General features: G+C 45.3%; 1 protein-coding gene across 2 annotated transcripts in view; it reads right to left on the bottom strand.

Moving 5' to 3' along the window:
* The window catches only part of SEPTIN11 (septin 11), a 52,555-nt gene that overhangs the window by 18,795 nt on the left and 10,407 nt on the right, over positions 1-23,353 (bottom strand). For both annotated transcript variants that reach the window (XM_048941125.1, XM_048941124.1), the window contains exons 2-6: positions 12,506-12,620; positions 9,046-9,241; positions 4,115-4,301; positions 1,856-2,017; positions 46-142 (exon numbers count right to left, since the gene is read on the bottom strand). In XM_048941125.1, coding sequence (XP_048797082.1) covers positions 46-142; positions 1,856-2,017; positions 4,115-4,301; positions 9,046-9,241; positions 12,506-12,620 — 757 coding nt within the window. The remainder of the gene's footprint in view (positions 1-45; positions 143-1,855; positions 2,018-4,114; positions 4,302-9,045; positions 9,242-12,505; positions 12,621-23,353) is intronic.

Genomic DNA, 23,353 nt, shown 5'->3' on the forward strand with positions numbered 1-23,353 from the left:
AATGAGACAAGATGACAAGGACTTATCTGTGCTTCTGGTACATACCCTGGACAACACCCCAGGGGTACTGCCTGGCTTTTGCCATCTTGTTGCCAATCTTCACTTCTTCAGTGCTACCAACTACAGCAAAAGGAAGGTGGACCTATGGAGGAAAGGGACAATAAGGTTAGGGATTTCCTTTGATGCACTGACCGGGATTGCTGGTTACTGTGGCAGCTGTGCTGGATTTAAGTTATTTAAGTCTCTCTGCGATTCAGCCAGTGTTTTAGAAAGAGCTACAGAACAGTCTGGATTAGAAACATGCTCAGACCTCAAGTCCCAAACTCTGAATTCCTAAAAATACAAGAAGTGCACATATTTTACATGTAATTACAATACACAACCATGTTCAGCACAGAAAAAGACAAAGTTGAGTTGAATTTGAACTCTAAGAAAAAATAGTAAGAAAGAGAAAAAGGAAATAACATACATCCTCCCAAGCAAGGTAGGCTAAAATTCAGCAAGGTTCTGTCGCTTGAAATAATTATTAATGCTTCCTCTTTGAAAGGACAAGACCGTGAGCAAGGGGAAGAGCCAGTGTGACCCAGCCCAGGGCTGACACGACTGAGTCACCAAGCACTGCTGCATCCCAGTCTCTCTGCGGGTGTGGCAGCACTTTGGGATCTGCTCCCAGAAGCACAGCTGCTGCCAGCGGGGAGCTTGCTTCTCCCTCCAGCTCAGCCCGCAGCGCTCTCCTATCCAAAGCAGCTGGGCGTGAGCTCCAGGCGTGGTGCCTCAGCGGCCAGGTTGTGGTCATGGGCTGGGCAGGAAAGGGAAAAGCCAAGCTCCAGAGGATGTGGTTAACTGGCAAAGGAGTTTCCCTGCAGAAGAAAACAGCACACACACAATGCCTGGGCAGAAGCACGTCCCTTCTCTGTGCCAGCATCCCCCTGCTGCAAGCACAACGCTGCTGGGGAAAAAGGGGAGAGAACGCAGAGATTTGGAGAGGGTCTGATATGCAGCTGCATGTGGAAATTGCTGTCTACAGGCAGCCGTGCAGGAAACTCCCACAAGTCTTTAAGTTACAAGGAAATGGCTTAATTATGACACCTCTACTCCCTCTGAAATGCTGATAGCAACTCAATCTTCTGTTCACTCAGTCTTGCTCACATTAAATGCACTTTCTTTGGAATCAGCACATCCCTTTGTGTGTTACTTGCCTTGCTAAAGACACCCAATGGCTTCATGAGCCCTGCAGTGAAGGCATGGCACTGCCAGAAACCTGGGACTCGCATTCTTCCCCTTGCACTTCAATCAGAACCATGGCAAACTGTCATTTCTCAATGTAAAACCCACTAAATGCTCACTTTACCTCAGTCTTGTCTGCCCTCAGTTCCCATGCTACTGCTGCAGAAAAGGAAAGGAAATGAAAGCCAGAGCCCATGCCACTGATGGCTGATGGCCCTGCCAAGAGTAGGAGCATCAATGGCAGCCCCACTCTCACTAGAAAACAAAACAAAGGCAGAAGTGATTCACCCCACCGAGCACCAAATGGTCACTCAGGACAGGAAACCCAAACCTCAGCCCTCTGCTTGACTGCTCCAGGCCTTGCCTCCCATTCTCTTCCTTCCCTGAGATAGGAACTCTGTGAGAAGGGGAGGATGTGAAAAATGCTCAGAGGAGAATTGCTTGGCAGACAAAGAAATGCGTCAGGTCAAGCAGCCTACGTATCTCCAGTGCCAAAAGCCTTTTGGCCAGCCTGGTTTCTGTGCTCAGACCACAGTTCAAAAGCCAAAAGAAAGATAGTATAATATGCCCAGCCCTTGAGGATTGCCCCACAGAAAGCAACGGGAGCAGAACTCAAAGAAAGACATACGCTCATTGTGGCATTGATCTCGGCGACTGTCTCTTCATCCGTTGGGAACTGGTAGATTTGGACACCGTTGCTGACCAGCTCACTCATGATTTTACTCTTGAACTTGTGCAACTCATTTTTTGCAATGGTGTCAGCCTTGGCAATGATGGGAATGATGTTCACCTGCAAGACAAGGACAGCACTGCACATGTTGCACCATGAGGAGAATACAGGGCAGCGTGCGCATCCTGCAGCAATAGCCTCAGCACTGCCACCAGCTGACACCAACCCAGCAGAAGACTTCCCCATGGCTGCTGCCATAGTCAGGATAGGCAGGCAGCAGCAATTATGACCTTAAAAAGAAGTCAAATGCAATTTGGCAACATGCTATTTCCTGTCTCTGTCATATTCCCCTCTTTATCCAAATTGGCTGCACAGGAAATGCTGTCATAGACTATTACAAGCTGTTCCAAAAAAAAAAGGAAATTACCATATAGGCACTTCTCTGAGCCACAGCAGGCTGGGTGGCTGTGACAAACTCAGACAACAACCTCCCACAGGAGCTCACTTAGGTGCTGCTATCGGGGACATGAGGGCACACCACAGGACTGCTGTCCCACCACAGCAGGATGGCAGCTAGCAGTAACAGAGGTCTGCTCCTCCACCCACATGCACACACTCTACTACACCACTGCACTACAAAGCGAGGATTGGTTTTGTCCCTTTACAGCTCTTGGACAATCAAAGATAACAACATGATGTAGTTAACAGAAATTAAAGATAAGGGACTGACTTTCTTCCCCACCCAGTGTGCAACACTGGTAGTAAACAGCAAATGGCAGCATGTGAAAGCCCCAGAGAGATGGCAGAGTCTAGATGTAGCTGAACTGATCCACAAAAAGCAAGCTCCACACAAGTGTCTGCTTTGCTGAGAGAAGCTAGAGGCATGCAAGAAGAAGGAAAGCGGTGTTATTTCCTTTCCACTCCTCCCAGACAGACCATTTTTCTGTCTTTGATCTTGCAGAACTTGCTTTTTCTTGCTCTCCTCCAACAATATTGCTAGCACAGAAGATGATAATATTGACCTATATGAAGGGATTTTATCTACAGTACTTGAAAATCCTCTTATATTACATCTGTTAATTCTGTTCAGAGGATGTCCTGGAGTTATTAAATCCTCCTTTTGCCAAAAGAATGGCAATGAATGGCAGCCAGCTTATTTTGGGTTAATCACCATAACCCTATTTTAAGCCAAATAGAGCAGGGATGTTTCTCCATCACTGTAATAAACCCCAATCAATGGGTCACTCTAGGAAATAAAGAAGCATCGTCATCATTTATCTTTTGCAGAATCAGAATCCAGAGAAGCAGGGTGGACAGATTTAAACTGCTTAATCATGATGTATAGAAACAGAGAAATCTCAATTGAATGTACATTTGTACATTGGTTATTTTCCCTGAAAGAAGAGACATCAAAACTTCTTACTAATTAGTAGTGAGGAACCATGCTTAAAACCAAGTTCGGTTCCTGTTTTTGCGACTTACGGAGGGTAACTGAAAAAATGCATGTGGAATAACATTTATTCAGACTCTTGGTGTTTATCAGATCATGGTTAGAGTAACATTACATTGCCTTGAAGTACAAATCACTTTTGTGTCTAGCTGGATGTGCTCAGAGCATGCAGACACAGCATTCTGATTTGTTTTTCTTTATAAGGTGACCTTATGTGTTTGGATGTACTTCTCTCCCTCTAACATATACTTATGTGAGGTTTTATACCAAAACTAGTCACTGGATAAAGTAAACTAGAGATGGCAAAAAAACTCAGTGCAGAACTAGTTGAGTTCAGCTTCAACCTCTCATTTTTGTTTATGGGTTGGAAGAGGAAAAAACACTTTTTTCCCCCCAGCAGCCAAGTAATCTTTCAGTTGTGAACAAACCTGTCACTGAACTTGGCAGTGTTAAACCACAGCTCTCCTGTTAATTTTACAGCGTAGCTGTGGAGCAAAGCAGTCTAGTTTCTTAACTGGGAATGGGACTGGAAAAGGATGAGAGTCTACGCTTCTATTAAATCTGTGCAAGGTATGAACCAGTAAATTATGACCCATCCCAGCAGCCAGCCTGAGGTAATAAAATTTTCACACCACATCTCTGCCATTCCCTGCTGCTAAATACAGACAGTATTTTTCTGTACAGGTTTAGCTAGGTCTTTGGCAACGTCATAAAGCCCACACAAACCAGCAGAGCTGTGCGGTGGGCATAACATGGGCAGCAAGTACCTTACTGTCGAGCTTCTTCATGGTGACCAAGTCTAGGGATTTCAGTGAGTGTCCAGTTGGTGCAATGAAATACAGGCAGGCATGAATTCTGGTATCATGGTAATTGAACAGGGATCGTTTGATCTTCAGCTCTTCTTGCAAGTAGGCTTCAAACTGTGCATCAATGTACTCTACTATGGGCTTGTAGCTGAGGAGAGAGAAGAGAGAGCACTGAGCAGACATGTACTGCTGGGACAACACAAGTCACTGAACCACACTCAGGAAGCTTCATGGGTGCTCCGCGCATTATGAAGAAAAGTGCTGCACTTGGTACCTACCTTCACCATCCAACCTACAGTCCCTTCCTACCAAGTGTGTGCTTTTGCCTGGTGCACAGGGAGTTTCTTATGGACAAATTAGCAAGGAGATGTGGCAGAGACCCTGGACTTTAGGTGCACACAAAGCTGCTACCCTGAAGAAAAATCTGTTTTGGAGTATCTCCCATTGAGATCTGAAAACACCATCGAAAATCACCAAAAACAAGAAAATGTAACCATGAAATCACCTCCCCCTATTTATTCCATAATTTTGTTTGTGATCTTAAAAGAGGAAAGAAAGATATACCCAGGGAAAAAAAGAAAAAAGGTTTTCTGGAATTGAAGCTTGTGAGCAAAACTCAAAAGTCACTGCACGTTTGAGACTGTATGGGGGGACTTTTTTGACTGAAAAAAAATGTTGACATGGTTCAACATGCTCTGATCTGACTGATCATACTTCCGGAAAAGAAACTTCTCTGTTTGCTGCTTTCTCCATCAGGGCAACCTCAGAACTTCTGGCCCAATTAAGACCTCTGAGGATGGCACTGAGACCAGACAACACTGCCACTATCTCAAGTACTGGATTCGTAGTGGTGTTCATGCCCTCCCTGAGGAGTGGCTGTGAGGAAGCAAGCAATGGGGCATTTTCAGGTTCTCCAGGAAACACAGCAGGCAGCCAACAAGTTTTTTGTCCTGACCCTCTGCTCCAGATGCCACTGCAGCTGTTCAAGCAGTTGCTCAAAACTGTGGCTTATGTAGAACAGAGTCTTGCTCAATTTACCAAGGAAGAGCTATAGCAGGAAATAGCCATTGCTGCACAATGGCCACTGACACCGGACACTCAGAAAACATCATTTGAGCACTGTTAGTTAATTTGCAGGCACAAGAAGCTAATAAAGCAGCAAGATTTTACACGCGGCAGACAAAAGTCCATACAAAAGCAGAGCTTTGCACTGGGACAGAGCAAAACGCAGGCTGTCTCTGGCCCTGCTCTCCAATTGGCTGCCAGGAAGTTAGAGGGGCTTCACTACCCATACCACTGGCATTTGTCTGCTGAATAAAGCAAATGCAAAGTGACCCGGCAGTAACAAGCTGCAGAGCATCCCCACTCCGAGCACCTGCTCCTCTTCTGAGCAGCTTTTGTTCTAGCCTGAGAGCATATGGCAGTGTCTGATGTGCAGAGCTCCTTCCAAGATGCATGCGTGCCTCTCTGCATCAGCTCCACAGCGTTGGCTAGGGAGCAGCAAAACAAGGACAACAGTTGCACTTCAGTGGCAGGTCAGGGAGCATGGAAGCATTCCAGAAACAAAGCATTGTAAAAATAATGATATTTTTCAAAAATCAAAGTTTTCATTAGGGAATAAGAAACGGTGTCTGCTCAGTCTCCACACTAGCAGAATTGTCAGTGTAATCTTTCACTTTAAGCTTGCCTTGTCAAAGAGATGATGTTGTTTATCTACCTAGCACCCTTATGGCTTTTGCTCAGTGCAAACACTGACAGCCAGCATCCCTCATTTATTTAGGTGCAGGGAACAGAGTTGCAAAGAAGACTGCAGAGGGAGATGGGACTGCTGTAATGAGGGAATGCATGGCTCCAAAATGTAGGAAATGCATTAATATTAGCTTATTAGCCATTATCACAAAATGACTGTTTTTAAACAACAGCAAAAATCCATGTGGGCGTATATAAGGAATTGTGCAGGCTGCTCACAACACAGGCTGCCCAGAATATTTACTTCATACGTGCAACATGAAAATCTGTGCTTAGATTAAAACAAAACTCAGCTGGACTTGAGCAGTGCAAGATGTTGTGGGCAGGAACTACAATCCGAGTTCCATTCACCTGAAGATGGAAAAACAATTGCAACATGAGAATGCATATTCAAGTATTTCTACGTCTCAGTTCAGGTAGATACTCAAACTAAGCTGCACATAGACAAAGGGGATCAACTCTGGTGCAAGTACGTTCAGCAGCAGAGAGGGGGATTTTGGTGTGCAAGGTGTGTCCTGAAATTGAGGAGGTAGCATCACGGAATCATAGAATCATTAAGGTTGGAAAAGACCTCTAAAATCATCAAGTCCAACCATCATTCCCTTCCCACCATGCCCACTAATCATGCCCCTCAGTGCCACATCCATATGGCTTTTGAACACCTCCAGAGAGTGACTGCACCACCTCCCTGTGCAGCCTGTGCCACTGCATTATCAATCCTTCTGAGCATAAATTTTCTCAGATATCCAACCTGAACCTCCCCTGATGCAACTTATGGCCATAACCTCTCATCCTATCACTAGTTATCTGCAAGAAGATTTCACACCAGCTTGTGTCACAGGCTTGCTTTCAAACTTTGTACTGAACAGTGTATCCACCAACACTGACTTGCTGATGCCAGTTTCACTTGATGATTGCTGGCTGGAAATACGCGCAATGAGCAAAAGCCATTAGGGTGCTAAGGAGATGACCACCATCAACTTTTTGACAAGGCAGGCAGTTGTACAGAGGAGCAGGGCATTGCGGTGTGCAAGGGAGGGTCCTGAAATCAGGAAGACCCCAGGGCAAGTAGAGAGCTGCCTGGAGCCATTCCCAGCTCAAGAGGCCAGCTCACTTAGCAGTCATCACTAGGATATCAGGGAGTGTGAAAGGGAGATGAATGGGTGGAGGGAAACACTGCCATCCCTGCAAGAAAAGTACCAATAGGGACATTTGCAAGTAGCAGAGGGTCCCTTGCCCTCTTGCCATAAGGGAGAAGGAGACCTAAGAGACAGGGAGGAATAGAAATAGATCTCTCCTTAGATCTTAGAATTAGATCTTCCTTAGTGGAAGGCAAACACCCTCCATGCTCACTTCACCCTTTCAGGTGCTCTTCCACTATAGAAATGAGGGTCTGGAACTTGAGGGACAGGCAAATGAGGATGTTGATGGGTCAGGATGGATTTTATTCACAGGTACTGAGGGAGCTGGCAGAAGTGCTCACCAAGCTGCTTTCCATCATTTATCAGCAGTCCTTGTCAAACAGGGAGGATCTAGGTGACAGGAGATTATGTCACTACTATGACACCCATTTACAAGAAGGGTCAGAGGGAAGATCCATAGAACTACTGGTCAGTATCAGGGAAGTTCACAGAGCAAATCATCTTGAGTGAATCACAGAGCATGTGTAGGACAAGCAGGGAATCAGGCCCAGACAGCATGGGGTTATGAAGGGCAGGTCCTGTTTGAGCAACCTGATCTCCTTCCATGACCAGGTGATCTTTCCCATTGAACAAGGGAAAGGCTGTGAAGGTAATCTACCTAGACTTTAGTAAAGCCTTTATCTCCCACAGCATTCTCCTGGAGAAGCTGGCAGCCCATGGCTTGAGCAGGTATACTCTTCTCTAAGTAAAATCTAAGCTGTGTGGCCAGGCCCAGAGAGTGGTGGTGAGTGCAGTTAAATCTAGTTGGAGACCAGTTATCAGTATTTTCCTCAGGAGTCAGTATTGTGGCCAGTCTGTTCAATATCTTTATTGATGATCTGAATGAGAGGAATGAGTGCATCCTCAGTAAGTCTGTAGAACACACCAAGTTGGGAGGAAGTGTTGATCTGCCTTAGGGTAGCAAGGCTCTAAAGAGGGATCTGGATAGGCTGGATGGATGGGCTGAGGCCAATTGCATGAGTTTCATAAAGACCAAGTGCATTTTGGCTACAAAAACTAACTCCATGCATCACTACAGGCATATGGCAGTGCCTGGAAAGTTGAGTGGAAGAAAAGAATCTGGGGCTATTAGTCAACAACCAGTTGAACATGAGCCAGCAATATGCTCAGGTGGACAAGAAGCCAACAGCATCCTGGTTTGTGTCAGAAACAGTGTAGTCAGCAGGACTTGGAAAGTGATCACCCTTCTGTTCTTGGAGTTGATGGGGCCCACACCTCTAGCACCACATTCAGTTTTGACCCCTCCACTACAAGAAAGATATTGAGGCCCTGGAGCATGACCAGAGAAGGGGAATGAAGCTGCAAAGAACCTGAAACACAAGCCTTATGGAGAGAGGCTGAGGGAACTGTGGTTGTTCAGTCTAGAGAAGAGGCTCAAGGGAGACCTGAGCGCTCTACAATAACATAAGAGGTTGAGGTAAGGCAGGGGTAAGCTTCTCCCAGGTTACAGTGACAGGATAAGACAGAATGGCCTTAAGTTTTGCCAGTGGTGATTCAGGTTGGATAATAGGAAAAACTCCATCTTAGAAAAAGTGGTAATGCATTGGAACAGGCTGCCCAGGGAGACAGTGGAGCCACCATCCCTGGAGGTGTTCATTAAATGTGTAGATGTGCCACTGAGGGACACGGTTTAGCGGACTTGCTGGTGATGGGTTGGACTGGATGATCTTAAGAGGTCTTTTCCAACCTTAGTGATGCTACGATAAGGCCGGCAGAAACGTAGTTCCAGCTTTGTAACCCTCTACTTGATCCTTTTACTTCTTCGGTTTCTCGCCACCTCTACCCGCCTCTCAAGGTCAGCAGTGCCAGCTGTCACACTAGAATCACATAGTATCCCCAGAACAACAGGGGACCTACCCTGTTCCCCACACAGGATTGAGACTTTCTGATCTCAGAGCACATCAGCACCAGGACTCCTTCTCCCAGTAGAAATAAATTTACCTGTCATCTTTGTTAATTTGATCTCCAAATCCAACCGTGTCAACAATGGTCAGCTTCAGACGGACATTACTCTCCTGGAGCTCATAACTCCTGGCTTTCAATCTCACACCAGGCTCATTGTGTGTAGCAGGCTCACTTTCAAACTTTGTATTGAACAGAGTGTCCATCAGTGTTGACTTGCCGATGCCAGTTTCACCTGAGCAGATAAAAACAGAGTCAGAATGGTGCCATCTCCTATCCCAATCTCATCCTCAGGCACATTCACCAGGTTAAGGAGTTGCCCTGCTTTTCCACTAGTGGAATTAGGCTACATACATACAGCTAAGTAAAATAATCCCTGGAGGAACAGATGTCTTTTGAGACAGTCTCAATCTCTACCAATACCCCTGGACTGAACAAGGGACTGTGTGGACAACATGAGGTGACAGCAGCTCTGGCCTCTGCAGGTCAGACTGGCCAGGTCTGTGCAGCGCATCCTGTAGACGTCCCTGATCAAAGCACCATGCACCAGCGAATCCAAAACAAGCTCCTGTCAGGCAAAAGCTGCTGCTCTGACAGACATAAGATAAACCAAATGCCTTCTAAAAACTATCACCTGCAGGTAGAGAGCCAGGCTGAGCTAGAAACAGCAAAAGGAAAAAAAGAGACTGTTTTAAGAACAGTCACTTAGACATTTGCTGAGCGAGGCCCTTGGCATAAAAAAGGAAAAGGACTCCTTCCAGCAAATGCCTGCTGCTACCAGAAGTCAGTTACTGGACTTGCTACACTGGCATGGCGGGTAAGACAGATAGTCATTCCTTTCCCAAGGAAGCATTTGCTCTCGGTGGAGCTCAGCTGTTACTCGTTGTTTTTACATTGTTATGACCTGACCAGAGCTTTAGGCGCACTCCTGCTTGACAGCACAAAGAACCCCATCCTGCACATCTTGCAAGGGACAGCATGAAGCATTCTTACTTGAGAAATACTTAATTCTCTTTGTAACACTGTTGGTCAAGTCCTCGTTCTGCTGGGTTTTTTGTTTTTGTTTTTTACAGAAGCAAACTGTAACTTCTCTCAACTCTAAGCTTGATTCTCAAGGAAGCATTCAATTCTGTGTGGTTTTATGCCTTTTTTTTTTTCCTCCCAAAATCATTTCTATTTGTTTTTCAAGAGAACTACAAAAAAACAAAAATGCAATTTGGGTAATGAAGACTTGAGAGAAGTACATAAAATTTAAAAAATAAAAAATAATAACATCTGAAATAGCATACTACATAAATACCAACTTTTAAAACTGCCTCAGTGCAATTAGTAACACTGATGAAAGCATTAGCCTAAATCCCATTTTTAAGTCAGAAGTGTTTGCTTAGTGTTACCCTCTCCAACTGCTACTGCTGCCCATGCTGTGAGCAGGGGGTGGGCTGAGGAAGTATCTCAAGGTCATACCACAAACAAGCCAAGTTTTCAGTAAAATTTCCTCTCCACATAATTTTTAATAACAGAAGTGACAGAAATGCCAAGCTGCATCTCTTCTGAAGAAATCCGAACCACGTTCATTGTTGCACTACAGTTAGCATTTAGGCAAACTGCTCGCTTGTGAACAAGATTCCCCACTGCCCTGAAAAATCTTAAATTGAAGTGATTGATTCACCAATGCAGAAAATAAAGGGGGAGAAGAGGGCCTGCATCTGGGATGGCCCCCAAGCATCTCTCTGGGCTGTCTGCACTCTTCTAGGACCTCTCACTCAAAATGTGCAGAAGCCCCACTTCAAAGACCTCAGCAAACCATGCGGTATTTGTGTCCACAGAAACAGTCAGCAGCTATGCATTATAGTGAGCTCCTGATATGAAAGCAGCACTGCTGAATGCTCTGCTCGATCAGCATTGCAGCATTTCAGTCATGCACACTGCAACTAAAAGCTTCACATTACTATGTCAAAGTCAATGGTGTCCTTTCTGAAAACACAATTTGAAAAGTTTTGTTTTAAGGAGAAAGTTTCTCCTCTTTGGACAACTGCAGGAACTTGTGTGAAATTTTAATCCGGAGCTAAAAATGGTTGATCAGCACATTTTATAAGGGAAGAGTTGGAGCAAATTGCTGCTAATGGAAATGTATCAAGTCATGCTAAGAGAGGAATATTTACTGCAAGAGAAAAAGGCAATTAATTTATGCCATTTTGATCAAAGAGCTGCCTGCTAATCTAGATATTCCCTGCTGAATTTTAAATGGTTTCATGCTGCTAGAAGAGCCATGTGATGGCTGATAGCCTGAGCACAAACAAGTATACTACTCTTATCTCATTCTTCACTGCACAAAGCTATGATGAGGAAATGAGTTCATTTGCCAGATTTTTTCAGATGGTTTATCCTGCTCTGCAGACAAAGTCTCATCTTGCCACAGAACATCACAGAGGGCTGTGGTTTATTCCTAGTTAATTAACTTATTAGAAACACAGAATCATAGAATGGCTTGAGTTGGAAGGGACCTCAAGGATCATCACATTCCAAACACCTACCCAGGCAGGGTTGCCAATTGCTAGATTAAGTATCAGGCTGCCCAGGGTCCCATCCAACCTGGTCTTGAAACCCTCCAGGGATGGGGCACCCACAGCCTCTCTGGGCAACATCCACAACCTCTCTGGATCCCCCCTATTAGAAGGGACAATATGCCCTCCTTAAGCCTTAAGTAAACAGTGGATGAAAAGATGTTGTCTGTGGACTGCTTTGTGAAGCCAACAGTAAAAGACAGCATTTTTAAGTATTCATAAACCTCAATCACAGGAGACATCCTGAAGGTGTCCACCTCTAGGTCAGTGATGTTTTAGCACACAGCTCCCTAGGGCTGAGCAATGGATTTCTCTCTGTATAATAGCTATAAAGTATGGAGACAGTCAGCACCTCTCCATATTCAAAAGAATCTGGTACCTCCCCATATTGCACTTCTGAAAAATTGGGGTAAAATTACACAGTAACTCAGGCTACAGAACCAACTCGCAGCACCCAGATTAAATGCAGCAGAGAATAGGTGACAGACTTTGTACTTGATACATCATTTGGAGTCTAAAAACAACATCGTTTCCAACTGGAAAAACTAAGAATATAACAAGGTAGGCAAGCAAAGCCTGGAAGAAAAGAAATGCCGTTCACTGAGCAGCAGCCTCTGTGCCTAAATTTAAATTACATTAACATTCTTCCAAATATTCATTCAATTCCCAAATCAACTTATTTTTCTTACGGCAGCCTTTGGGAAAAGCAGGACCCCAGGACCATCAACACCTTGAACACCTTTGAATTCAAAAATTTCAAATCAAGGGACAGAAAGGAAAAAGGAGAAGTGGAATACTAGTTCCTAGCCTAGAGCAGCTCTAGAAATAAGCTGTCACTTCCCTGCCAATAAAGTCAATAGTGGCTCAGATCTTACCCTTTGGATAAGATGCTAACTTGTGGACTTGCATAGAACCCATAATGCGAAACAACTTACCCACACAGAGGATGTTGAAGCAGAAGCCCTGTGATGTTGACTTGTTAACCAGCTGGTCAGGGAGGCTGTCAAAGCCCACATGGCCAGACAGGGACAGGTTCCTAAGGTCATCATTCTGTAAGGGCAAAAAGAAAGACATGTAACAGGGAGGCTGAGTAGCAGGCCACATCCAACACACATCAGGGTGACTCAGAAGTTTTCAGGAGACAACAGTTTCATCTCAGGTTTGTCTAACCATATGAGCTCTCTGCACTTGTACCCAGCTCTCCATTGTGGGGTTCCAGAGCTAACTGTCCCCAACAAAGGCATGCAAGCACTTTCAAGACTGCTTTTCCATGCCTGTGACTGATGAACTGGGTGTAGCCAACTACCAATGCCCAAATACTGTTTCTGAGGCTTCAGCATCTTGTTACCAACATCATCTCTTTTACTGACCCACAACAGTGATTTTCTGGAAAAGCTTGTTGATAGAAGGAGACCCTGGGATTTAGGCATGTTATGAATGGGTTAAATTAAACATTTGTAACACAAGTATTTTTAAAACACCAGTGGGCTTGGGTTTATGGTTAAGTGAAGGGAGTTTGGGGCAGATCCCAGAAAGCATTGGGTGCCCGTGACTCATAGGCTCTGCAGAAACTGGTGGGTGTGAAACACCCCTCCGCACAGTACTGGTATCTCTTTCCCTGATATATTTTGGGAAAGCAAGTACTGCCTCATCATCAGTTACTCAGCAGGAATGGGAGTTAGACTCATCTCCTGCATCTGTGTCAGTTATTTTTGCTGCATGGTTTTTTGATTGCTTTTTTTTTTTTTTTTTCTCCTGCAAGGAGCAAACATCAACAAAACCAGTATCTGCATTTTCAATACTGGGTATTTTTTTCTACAAGCTGAGCCACATAACAGGAGGCAAAACTGTAGTCTGTTATCTGCCTGGAACAGCAAAACCCTCAGGAAAATGCCAGGAGCCCAAGGTGTGGGCAGAGATGAAAGAAGCCCACATCTCCATGTCCCTGCAGTGGTCTCCAAATAGCAGCACACTTCACTGAGTAGTAGGGATACAGAAAGGAGGATTTGTTCACTGCAAGGAGAGCTCAGCAACTTGCAAGTGCTCAGGGGGACCCCAGCAGCCCACTGACACAGATGCAACCCTGCTTAACACAATACCCCTATTACATACTCCATGGAACATGCTGGACAATTTGAGACTGCTGGGCTGAATTAATCTCTCTCCTCTCTCATGGCAGAGGCTGAACATTTTCACCTTTGTATCACAATTAGCACTTTGTATTGTTTGCAGTTATCAGCATGAATCTTCCCATGGCCAAAACCACTTCTGCAATCACCTTTTTGCTTTTGCCACCACCAATTAGCCTGAACACACTGGGCTGAGCTCATACAGCTGCCCAGCAGCCCCCAGGCCTCTAGAGGTTCAGCAAGACCTGAAAGAAGAGGAAGCCCGAGTGGCACACGAGCTCAGAGGTACCAGTGTGGAAACAAACCTCTGCTGGAGAGCAAAAAGTATGGCTGCTCAGCATATAATTAGCAGAACAGGCAAGTGATTCATGCATTCAGTCTGGCAAGAAAGAAGTGTTTAAAAAACAACAAGACGTTAAATCAGATGGTCACCATGCTCAGGCTGTGAGTTGCTGTGACAGCCATCAAGGAGAGGCAGCAGGCTGCGTTCTCAAGTGAGTCACCCCGCTGCCAACTGGGTGCCTGCAGTCAATAAGAGGAAGGCTGCCATAAGCAAAGGATATTTTGCCCGGAGTTGAGCCCAGGGCCCAAAATGTACACGTTAAGGCAGGTGAGCAGTACTCTGGGGCCCAATGTACTCCACCTGCCACAGGAAGGGCATTCCACTCAGAGGAGAAAGGCACACCATCACTCTGCCCACCAAGGGAATTCCTCATTTTTCCCTTTGGAGATTCACATAACTCAGCACAAGACCTCTCTTTCCTCCACACTGCATCTAAACACACTCCTGGATCAAACCAACCCTTCCACTGCCCCTCAGCCCACAGTGGGGTCCTGATGGTGCCTTAGTAATAATGCCCAGACACACCATTGAATGTGGAAGCACCGATCTCTTGCAAGCTCTACAAGAATAATCCCTCCCAGCCTGCAATCTCTGAAGGCATGAACAGGATCAGCCTGGGGAAAACCACTGCTCTGCAGACCTCCACAGAGAGCACCACAGACACAGACAGACTTGGGTGAACGTCTGGACAGTGTCAGAAGCCAGGAGACTTTAAGACATCCTAAAAGCAGTTTTTAGGTTGAAACTTTCTTAGGACAAAGCCCTGTTTCTACAGACTCCCACTTTACAGGGCAAAAAAATCTTCCCTCCCTCTTCATATACTATCTATGTGATCAGAAAGGAATTTTAGAACATCTAAAACCATATGCCAGCCCTACAAAAGCTATAGCACAATAAATAAATGCTTGTTTATTGGGACAGATACTGAGCACTTTTCTCTGCAGCGTGACCTACAGCTCATTTAACAGTTAATATTTCTTGGATCAGCGATCATATTGCAGATGTTCTGAAGAGATGAATTGCCTGTACCCCATCTCCCAACACCCTTAGCTGTAAGGAAAAATAGACGTTCCTTGCAGAATGACAAGAAAGACTGTGGGCTCAGAGCCCTGCTAGCTCTGCACTGGATCTGGTTTTCTTCACACATGGCTCCTGGTGGTAACGGCTTTATAGGTCAAGCAGTGCCGTAACGGATGCTCTGGGCTTGTCTGGATGTAATTCAGTGAAGCTCTGTAAAACAATTTGGCTGACGAGGCGTGTGCAAGGATAGAAGTGGCTCATTCCTTCTAAGCCGCTGTGGCTTGGCAGAGCTAACAGGAATAAAGGGAAATAAACCTATTTTTTCTCACTGGAGACAGCAACAGCATGCCTGCAGCTAGGGAGAAGGTGGGCTGCAGGATTAGAAGAGGGCCACTTCTGGAGGTGCAGTGCAAAGCAGAGTACTTCCTTATGCTTGAGAAGGTGCCTGGTCAGCAAGCTGAGATGCAGAAAGAAGTATCTCCCAGAGACTTGCAGAGCATGAGACCAGAAAGAAATCTGTAGTTACCGCCCTGGTCTCCTCACTCAGCCCCGAACCACAGCAGCTGTTCCCTCAGCCCCGACAGCCTTCTGGCTGAGCCCCTTCTGCTTCAATTCTGCCAGAAAAATATCCCCCTCATCCCCTCCTGTCCCACTGCTTCTGGCATCTGGGGGTCAGCTTCACATGGCCTCCCAAGAGTTAAAGAAAACAAAAATGAGCCTCCAATTCAAGAGGGGAAAAATTCTGGTATGCAAAACATGGAGCTAGACCACAAATATGAAGCGAGTGTTTAGTTATTGGAGGCCACACGACTTCAGAGGAACCTTTGAGAAATTCTGAAAGCTTTTATTGTTGTCAGCAGCACAGGCCAGCCACATTTTTGCCCTGTTACCAGGCACAGGTTCCGGCACTTTAAGTAATCTCAGTTGCATCCGAAGCCAGGGACCTCAACAGACTAGCTGAGCAAGCAGTAGTAGCACAGAAGCAAAGAGCACTAGGGACAAGGCAGATCTATCAGACCCTTTCCCCATGTTAAAGCCAATAGGATATGAAGCATTCCCAAGTCTGCACCAAAGTCAAGCTCACTGTTGGAGTTGCTTGTGACCTCCCCTTCTTTCCTTGCACGGGCTGAAGTGACGACTGAGCCCTTAATTCTTAGATGAGGAAACTCACACATAACACTGTGGAAAACAAAAGGAAACAACCCTCCCCCCGCCATAGCACATTCATGGTGCAAGAACGCAGACCATGGAAATCAGTCCATTAATCACGAAAGGAAGGCCTGTTGTTGTTTTAGGCAGGATAACCATCAGTGTCACCAGCCTAAGAGGGGGAGTTCCTGTCTCCACGCCTGGCTGCCAGCTGGGGCAGATGTATGCAAGCTACTGGAGGCTGGGAGGTCTTTTTTCCTTGCATAAGGAGCAGACCACAGCAGAAGACATCCACTCGTTCTGTGGATTATTACGCCAAGTAAACCATGAAGATCCATCAGAAGGAGGCAAGCTGGATGGCCAGTGCTCACAGTGCTGCCATAGCTCCCTGACTTTTGCCCAGAAATAGCTTGATAACTAGAGAGGACATGGGGAACACCAAGGCTCACCCTGAACATGCCGTTACATCCTTTTAATCCTTGAAAATCAGGGTAGCAGAAGAGTCTGGCTTCCCCAGGCCCAGCACCAAGTGCCTGTGGCCAACAGAGCAGCTTCCATTGGCACAGCACAGCACGAGGATAGGTAAAAGGATACAGCCACATTCCTCTGGGAAGAGGGAAGTCAGCGAAATCCAACAATTCCAAAGTGGCTGCAGGGAGTAGGAAAGAACATTTATCTTCCAGGCAAAATGTTTGGCTAAAGGTCAGCACAGACTCAGAGCAGTAACGGCTGCATTTGAGCCAAGGGCTGACATAAAAGACATTTTCCTCCATACGTTTCCAAAAACCACTAACTTTTCTATTTGGAGTAAAAGTGACTAATGCCTCTAGCAGCCCCTGATGTCACAAATTGCTAACCAGGAGGGAAAAAAAAGCTGGACTTTGGGGATGATAAGGACCATATGTGCATTCCAGCAAGACTTGTAAACTCACTGAAGAAAAAAAAAAAAAAAAAAAAAAGGATTGAGGAAGGAAAGGAAGGAGGAAGGGAGGGGGAAGACATAATGTCACAAACAAGAATGAAGACCAAGTAAAGGCAGTGCCCAATGAGAACCAGATGCTCTCAACTCCCCCAGCCCAGCACTCCTGACAGGAGGACAACATGCAGCTAACAGCCTTTCTCACTGTCTACATCAACCTGACAAATTAAATGTTACAGTCACTGCCATTCTCCTCAGGCTGAGACCCCACTCACTCATTTCCAAAACTGCTCCTAATTTATTCTCATTTCCCCACACTTTGTCTTTTGAGGCAGCACATGCAGAGGAAAGATGCTATGTAGGTATTAGCTAAGTTTTCTTCCCCCCTCCCCCAACCCCCCCACACCCCTTTCGCTACAGAATCCCACATCATCGCAGATGGAGTCCAGCAAGACAGCAGAGAGGAAGAAAATAACAGCCATTTCTTCCTGTATTCCACTGCCATGCACTTAAAATAGCACTGAAACAGCTGCATCACAGGCTGTTGAATAAGTGGATGTAGCCTTTGCTAACAGCTAGAGGCACAGCACAATACGAGGCACGACACAGAGAAGTATGACCCACGATCCCAGCAGGACTCACACGGGGCCCACTAACAGGGAGTTTGTTGGGACACAATCCCAGGCACAGCAGAGCACAGAGGGTGTAAACCTGGCAGTGCAGCCTCGGAGCCCATTGCCATGTTTTCTTCCAAAATTCTCCAGGCTTCTCCAAACCCTGGCCTTGCTAGCTGCATGAACATCATTGGAGCAAAACACAGAGCTTTTCAGAAAGAAAGGCAGCCCATGGGACTTTCTTATAAACCTGTAACAAAGCAGCACTGTTCCAATACCTGAATCAAATTAAAGGCCACTCCACACACAAAGCAGCAGTTCTCCTTCTCAGGTGGTGCAGGCTTACTTACCACCCCTTAATCCCATGTTTTCTGCCCTGCAATACTGCAACTGCACATCTGGGGCATGTTTTGTCAGCTCCCATTTAGCAGGCTCCAGAACTGAGAAGTGCCCTATATCATGCTCAGGATAATTAATGAGCTCTGGGATCTATCAGCAGGATTCGCATTAATGCTGTGCCTCACCAACTTGGTTGGAGGCAGAGGGACAGCACAGCACTGCCCTGTGTGTAGGCACCAAAAAGCAGTGCTACAGCTCTCTGCTGAGACACAATTACCAAGCACAGCCCACAGAGCAGAGTGCATCAAGGCTCCGGACTGCATATTTATTAGTTCTCTTAATCCTGGACTAAATAATTTAAATCTATCACAGTAATTCTCACACCAAAGTCCTAGGACACTGCTGACATACATGCATACCATATGATTTCTTCATAGCACAGGTACCCCAACACGAGTATGAATGGGTCTCAACTTCAAACTAAGTAATCATTCAGCTCCGTAAATTCACATTGGCGCATCAACAACTTGTACTGGGTTTGCAGTTACTGGAGGACCTAAACGAAGCAGAGACTTTTAAAAAGGACTCATTTGCCTACCAGGACTGAATTGAAAGAGCTGGCTTTGACCAGCTCTTCTTAAGACCATATCCCACAGGCACAATGCCACTAAAGATACACAATTAAAATAAATAAATAAATAAATAAAAAATAAAGCACCTCAGCTTTGGATGACTTTGTATTTTTATACTCACTGACAACGCGTGTACTTGAACATTACTGATCAAGTAATCAATATGACAACAAAGCAGCAAAACCAGAACAACAGAAGTTGTTCATTCAAACCAAGAGGAAGGCAACTTCAGGGTTTGAAGGCATGGCCTTTATACCTGCTTTAAAATAGCAAAATGAGAATATGCATTGCCCTTTATGGCCCAGGAAGCTATTAGAGGGCATCACATAAGTCTTTAAAAAGAATCGCTAAAAAGAGGTCAGCAATCAGGGAATATAGAGGGTCACAAATAATGCTGTTCACCTTAGCAAACAATTTACTTTTTTCAGCAAGAAAAAGAATGAAGTTAAGTTGATCCGGATCTGCATGTAGAGGAATTGAACTATTTAGCTGACAGGTTTGAAACATTGCTCTTAAAGCTCTCAACAGAAACAATTTTTCCTGCTTGACTTCAGCACGTCTTCGCTTTCCTGTCTTTAAACAGGGAAAGATTTTCATAAGTAGGACATGCTTCAAGGAGCAATTCCCCATTTTGGCTGAAGCACTTCCTTCCCTCTACCTCATTAATTCCAAATTTCCGTGGCTGCCTCAGAAGGCTGTGTTTTGTCTTCATCCAATTAACATTTTTTTAAAGATCTTCCAGAGGAAAGTAGATCTGGCCCAGGCCTGTGGCACAGCCATAACGCTAATCTCACGAGGAGGAGGTGGGACTGCAAGGCCACTTTACACCAGGCCTTTTCTTCTCCTTGTGTCTGGCTGCACTGATAGACTGCCCCAGAATTTACATTTCTGGGCTTGCTGGGAAGCACAAGACAAAACATTTTTCTCACACGTGGGTTGCAGACAGGAACGTTCCCACAGTCATCTCCACATTCATCACTTGCAAAGAGGCAGGACCACAGAGGCATTTGATGACTGCTGCAACGCTGGGGATACTCCAAGTCATAAAGAATCCCTGGACAGGACACCGGCAATTGCCCAACATATACTGCAACTTTTTGAACTCCACAAATGCATTGGAAGAGAGCAGGCTAAACAAACACTCATAGCACCAGAGGAGAGGATTAACTCTCCAGTCACAAGGAATCCAAGGATGAGCTTCTCAAGCTCCAGTCCTGAGCTTGTGGTAGAGAGAAGCCTTCTATCCCAGAGAGCCGCACCAGTTCCTGTATACACAAAGAGCCCTGCTCTGGCCCATCTCTTTCATGCACCCTCTCCTTAGTGCCCAATAAAGAGGGGAAAAAAAACTCTCTCTTTGCATTTTAGCTGATCGCAACTTCAAACAGCAAGCCCCCACTGCAGCCCAGGCCTCACAAGCCTCCTGCCAAGCACAGTTAACCTCTCTTCTGGAGTTGAGCATTTCTGCTGATCCCCTCTAAAGGGATTAGGAAAGTAGCAGCATTGTTTTTATAGAAATCTCACACCTTTCTCAGAGAAGACTAACAGCAGCTGTCTTCTCTCTTTTCCACACCACCCTCAAGTGCCCTGCAAAGGAGGCTCAGGCAGACACCCTAAAGTCAGAATGGTGTTTTCTGCAGGAGACCAGCCTGAGAATATGGATCCTCCCCACTTACAGGCAATGATACCAGCATTAAGTTTGACACACAAGTTTCTTTTACAAGGACCTATTTTCCAAACACCTCTTTGACTGAGGCAGAATTAAATAAGTAGTTCAATTCATGCAACTGGGAATACATTATGAAAGCAATGAGGCCACACCACAGCTCTAAGATGCATCAAGCCCAGTGCCATGTGAGCACTTCTCCTTCTCCAGCACTGGAGCTGGCAAGAAGCAGGGGGCTCAAGGCACGTTGCTGGCACAGCCCTGAGACTGCTGGACGCCCCTTCAGCAAGGGCATGCAGTATTTGCATTGCTCATACCTGTACCTGAGCTTGTAGCTTTCAGCAATTGCAGGACTGTGCAAGCTTTTCCATCAGGCCAAGCTCAGGTCATACCAGCAGCTTCAATTCCTGTAATCACCTCACCTTCTTATAAACAGCCCGTGATGATTTCCTTAATTACTTGACGGCAATTCCCTAATGCAGCTTATAAGTAAGCAAGATATTTCTCAGCAGGAAAAGCCATGTTTTAGGGCAGCCACAGAACTTCACTTCCGAAAGCTACAATCGCATAACATGGAGTGAAAATAACATCCTTGTCTTTGTATGAGATGTCTTGGAGGTAAAAAAAGATCCTGGAGAAAAGACCTGGAAAAGCAGATAACTTCACAGCATTCGGGATAAACAGCCACATGATTTGCCTTCATTTTCCTGTTCCTTTGCCAGTAGTCAGACAGGAACAACTACTGTGCAACTGAAATAATGAAGCCTACCTGAGACTGGAGGAAGTCCAGGCCATAACTTCTCAGAAAAATGCATGAGCTCAGACAAACCTATCATTTTAGAGCTGTGGCTACACACCCACCTGGCTTGAGTGCTGAAAACAGATCTGGCAATGACTAAAAGGTTTGGTTCCATTGACTAACACAAGTTAGGGCCTTGGCTAAAGCTCGTGACCTTTATCCTTCTCCCCTGCTCGCGCTCTCTCTCTCCTCTCCCCCTTCCTTGCCAGAGCTCAAACTTGCTGCCAGGCTTTCCACTAAGACATCACATTTTTAAGCAGCCAGGCTCAAAACAGAGCCCACATCACCCTCCACTTCAGCCTGCAGTCTCCAAGAATATACATACACAGGTTTGGATGCCAAAAAACTGTTGACAAGCTGATGCTTAAAATAAATACATAAATAAATCTAACAGCATACCTCTGAAGCACAAACAGATGAATGGGGTCCTTCAGTGGTGGTACTTCATTATGAAACCACTGTTCTCTTCTGCAACAGCATTCCTGTATCCAGGCTCTCTAGGGCTGGCTAGAGCAAGCAATTGCATACTCATACATAGACCAGGGGTATCTTCTTGGCAATACAGTGCTGACAAATAACAATTTCCCATAATCTACAACTTCAAGCACATTTATTAGCTTAATCCTAATAACACAAATAATACCAGATGCAGAATTGGCATAAATCATTCCCTGTGAAAAATCTGCCCACATTTCCCACATGCATCTTTCTCAGTAAAACACCAGCCTGCAGAGTTAGCCTTTTCTTCCTTCCCCATTATCTGGAAATAGTGGCAGTTCAGAGCAACCAAGATGGATGCAGAAGGGGGACAAGGCTGGCACAGGGCCATTTCAATGGCTGGCTTCTCTCCCAGTGAAGACGTTCCTGCATTTGTACCTACCAGAACCAGGACAGAGTTCACACACAGGGATCAAACTCCAAGGGCTGCAGTCTCTCCCCTGAAATCTTGTCCTAGCAAGCTTTGGAGGTTCAGGTGTTGCACCAAATCACACTATTTCTCTTCTGAATTCTACTATTGGGCTCTGGCCCCAGACCACCACAGGTCAAGGACCTGCTCACAGAGCAGAATCAAGGACAATGACCAGCATCAGCCAACAAATTCAAGGTTGCAGATGCAAGGAGAGAGCAAAGCCTCTCAGCCTGAGTAGCTACTTGCCCAAGGCCTCACTCAGCTCCCTGGCAAGGCAGAGTCCTCAGGAGGCTCAGGTGCTGCAAGTACAAAGCATGACACCGTAACATTGCTGCACCAGATCTGATAGGCATGAACAATCACTGAGGTTGGGTTTGGCCCAGTAACCTCATATTTTACAGCCTGCAATGCACTTGCATGCATCTCAAGCTCAGCAGCACTGCTGAGTACCTACAGCAAGTTTTTAAGAAGCAGTCCAGATTTTAAGGGGAGGAAGTATTCATGCAAGTAGTTTCAGATGTTGTCTATCCCTGAATCTTCATTTTTCTTAACCTTTTTCTTGCCTTCTTTTATTTTAGGGCAACAGTTTTAACTTTTGCCCTCAAGGAAGCCACATATACACCCCAACACTCCAAATCAGCATCCTTGAATAAAAGAACCCATTGGGAATGGTGTATAAATGCCAAGCATGAGAAAAATATTTTTCTTTTGTAACACTGGGTATTACTTTGAGCAACTGCATGTAAAGAACAAAAACTCCTAAAGGAAAATATTAACAGTATTTCTACAAATGAGCTTCCATTAATGTCTAAATCCAGACTCTAGTTAGATGCCCTGGATCCATAAAATCATGTTCCCGTTTATAATAATTCTAAGACCTTGATCCAAATTTTACTAGCAACTTTAAAGGGCTTGATGTCCCATCAAGTTTATTACATGAAGAAGAATATTAAAAAAAACAAACATACAGCTGTGTTCTGAATGGTTTTCCAGGACTATTCTACCAATCCTGATAAAATGATGCACATCCCTAACTTGGCAGCAGGCTCATCAAGGCTAAAATCTGACAGAGTATGTCAGAGCTTTGGTGCCATTGCCCACTGATAAGTGAGATCACAAGTGAAAGCCCCAGAACGTCACTGTGTACTTCATCCTATCCACTAGGAAGTGGACCCCAGCCTGCAGGAATTCAGTTATCAGTGCTGTTCAGAAGCACAAGGAGACTGTGCATTAGGGCCGATGCTTATCTAATACATGACATTTTAT

The sequence above is a fragment of the Lagopus muta genome, chromosome 4 (assembly GCF_023343835.1).
Source record: "Lagopus muta isolate bLagMut1 chromosome 4, bLagMut1 primary, whole genome shotgun sequence".
Classification (NCBI taxonomy): domain Eukaryota; kingdom Metazoa; phylum Chordata; class Aves; order Galliformes; family Phasianidae; genus Lagopus; species Lagopus muta.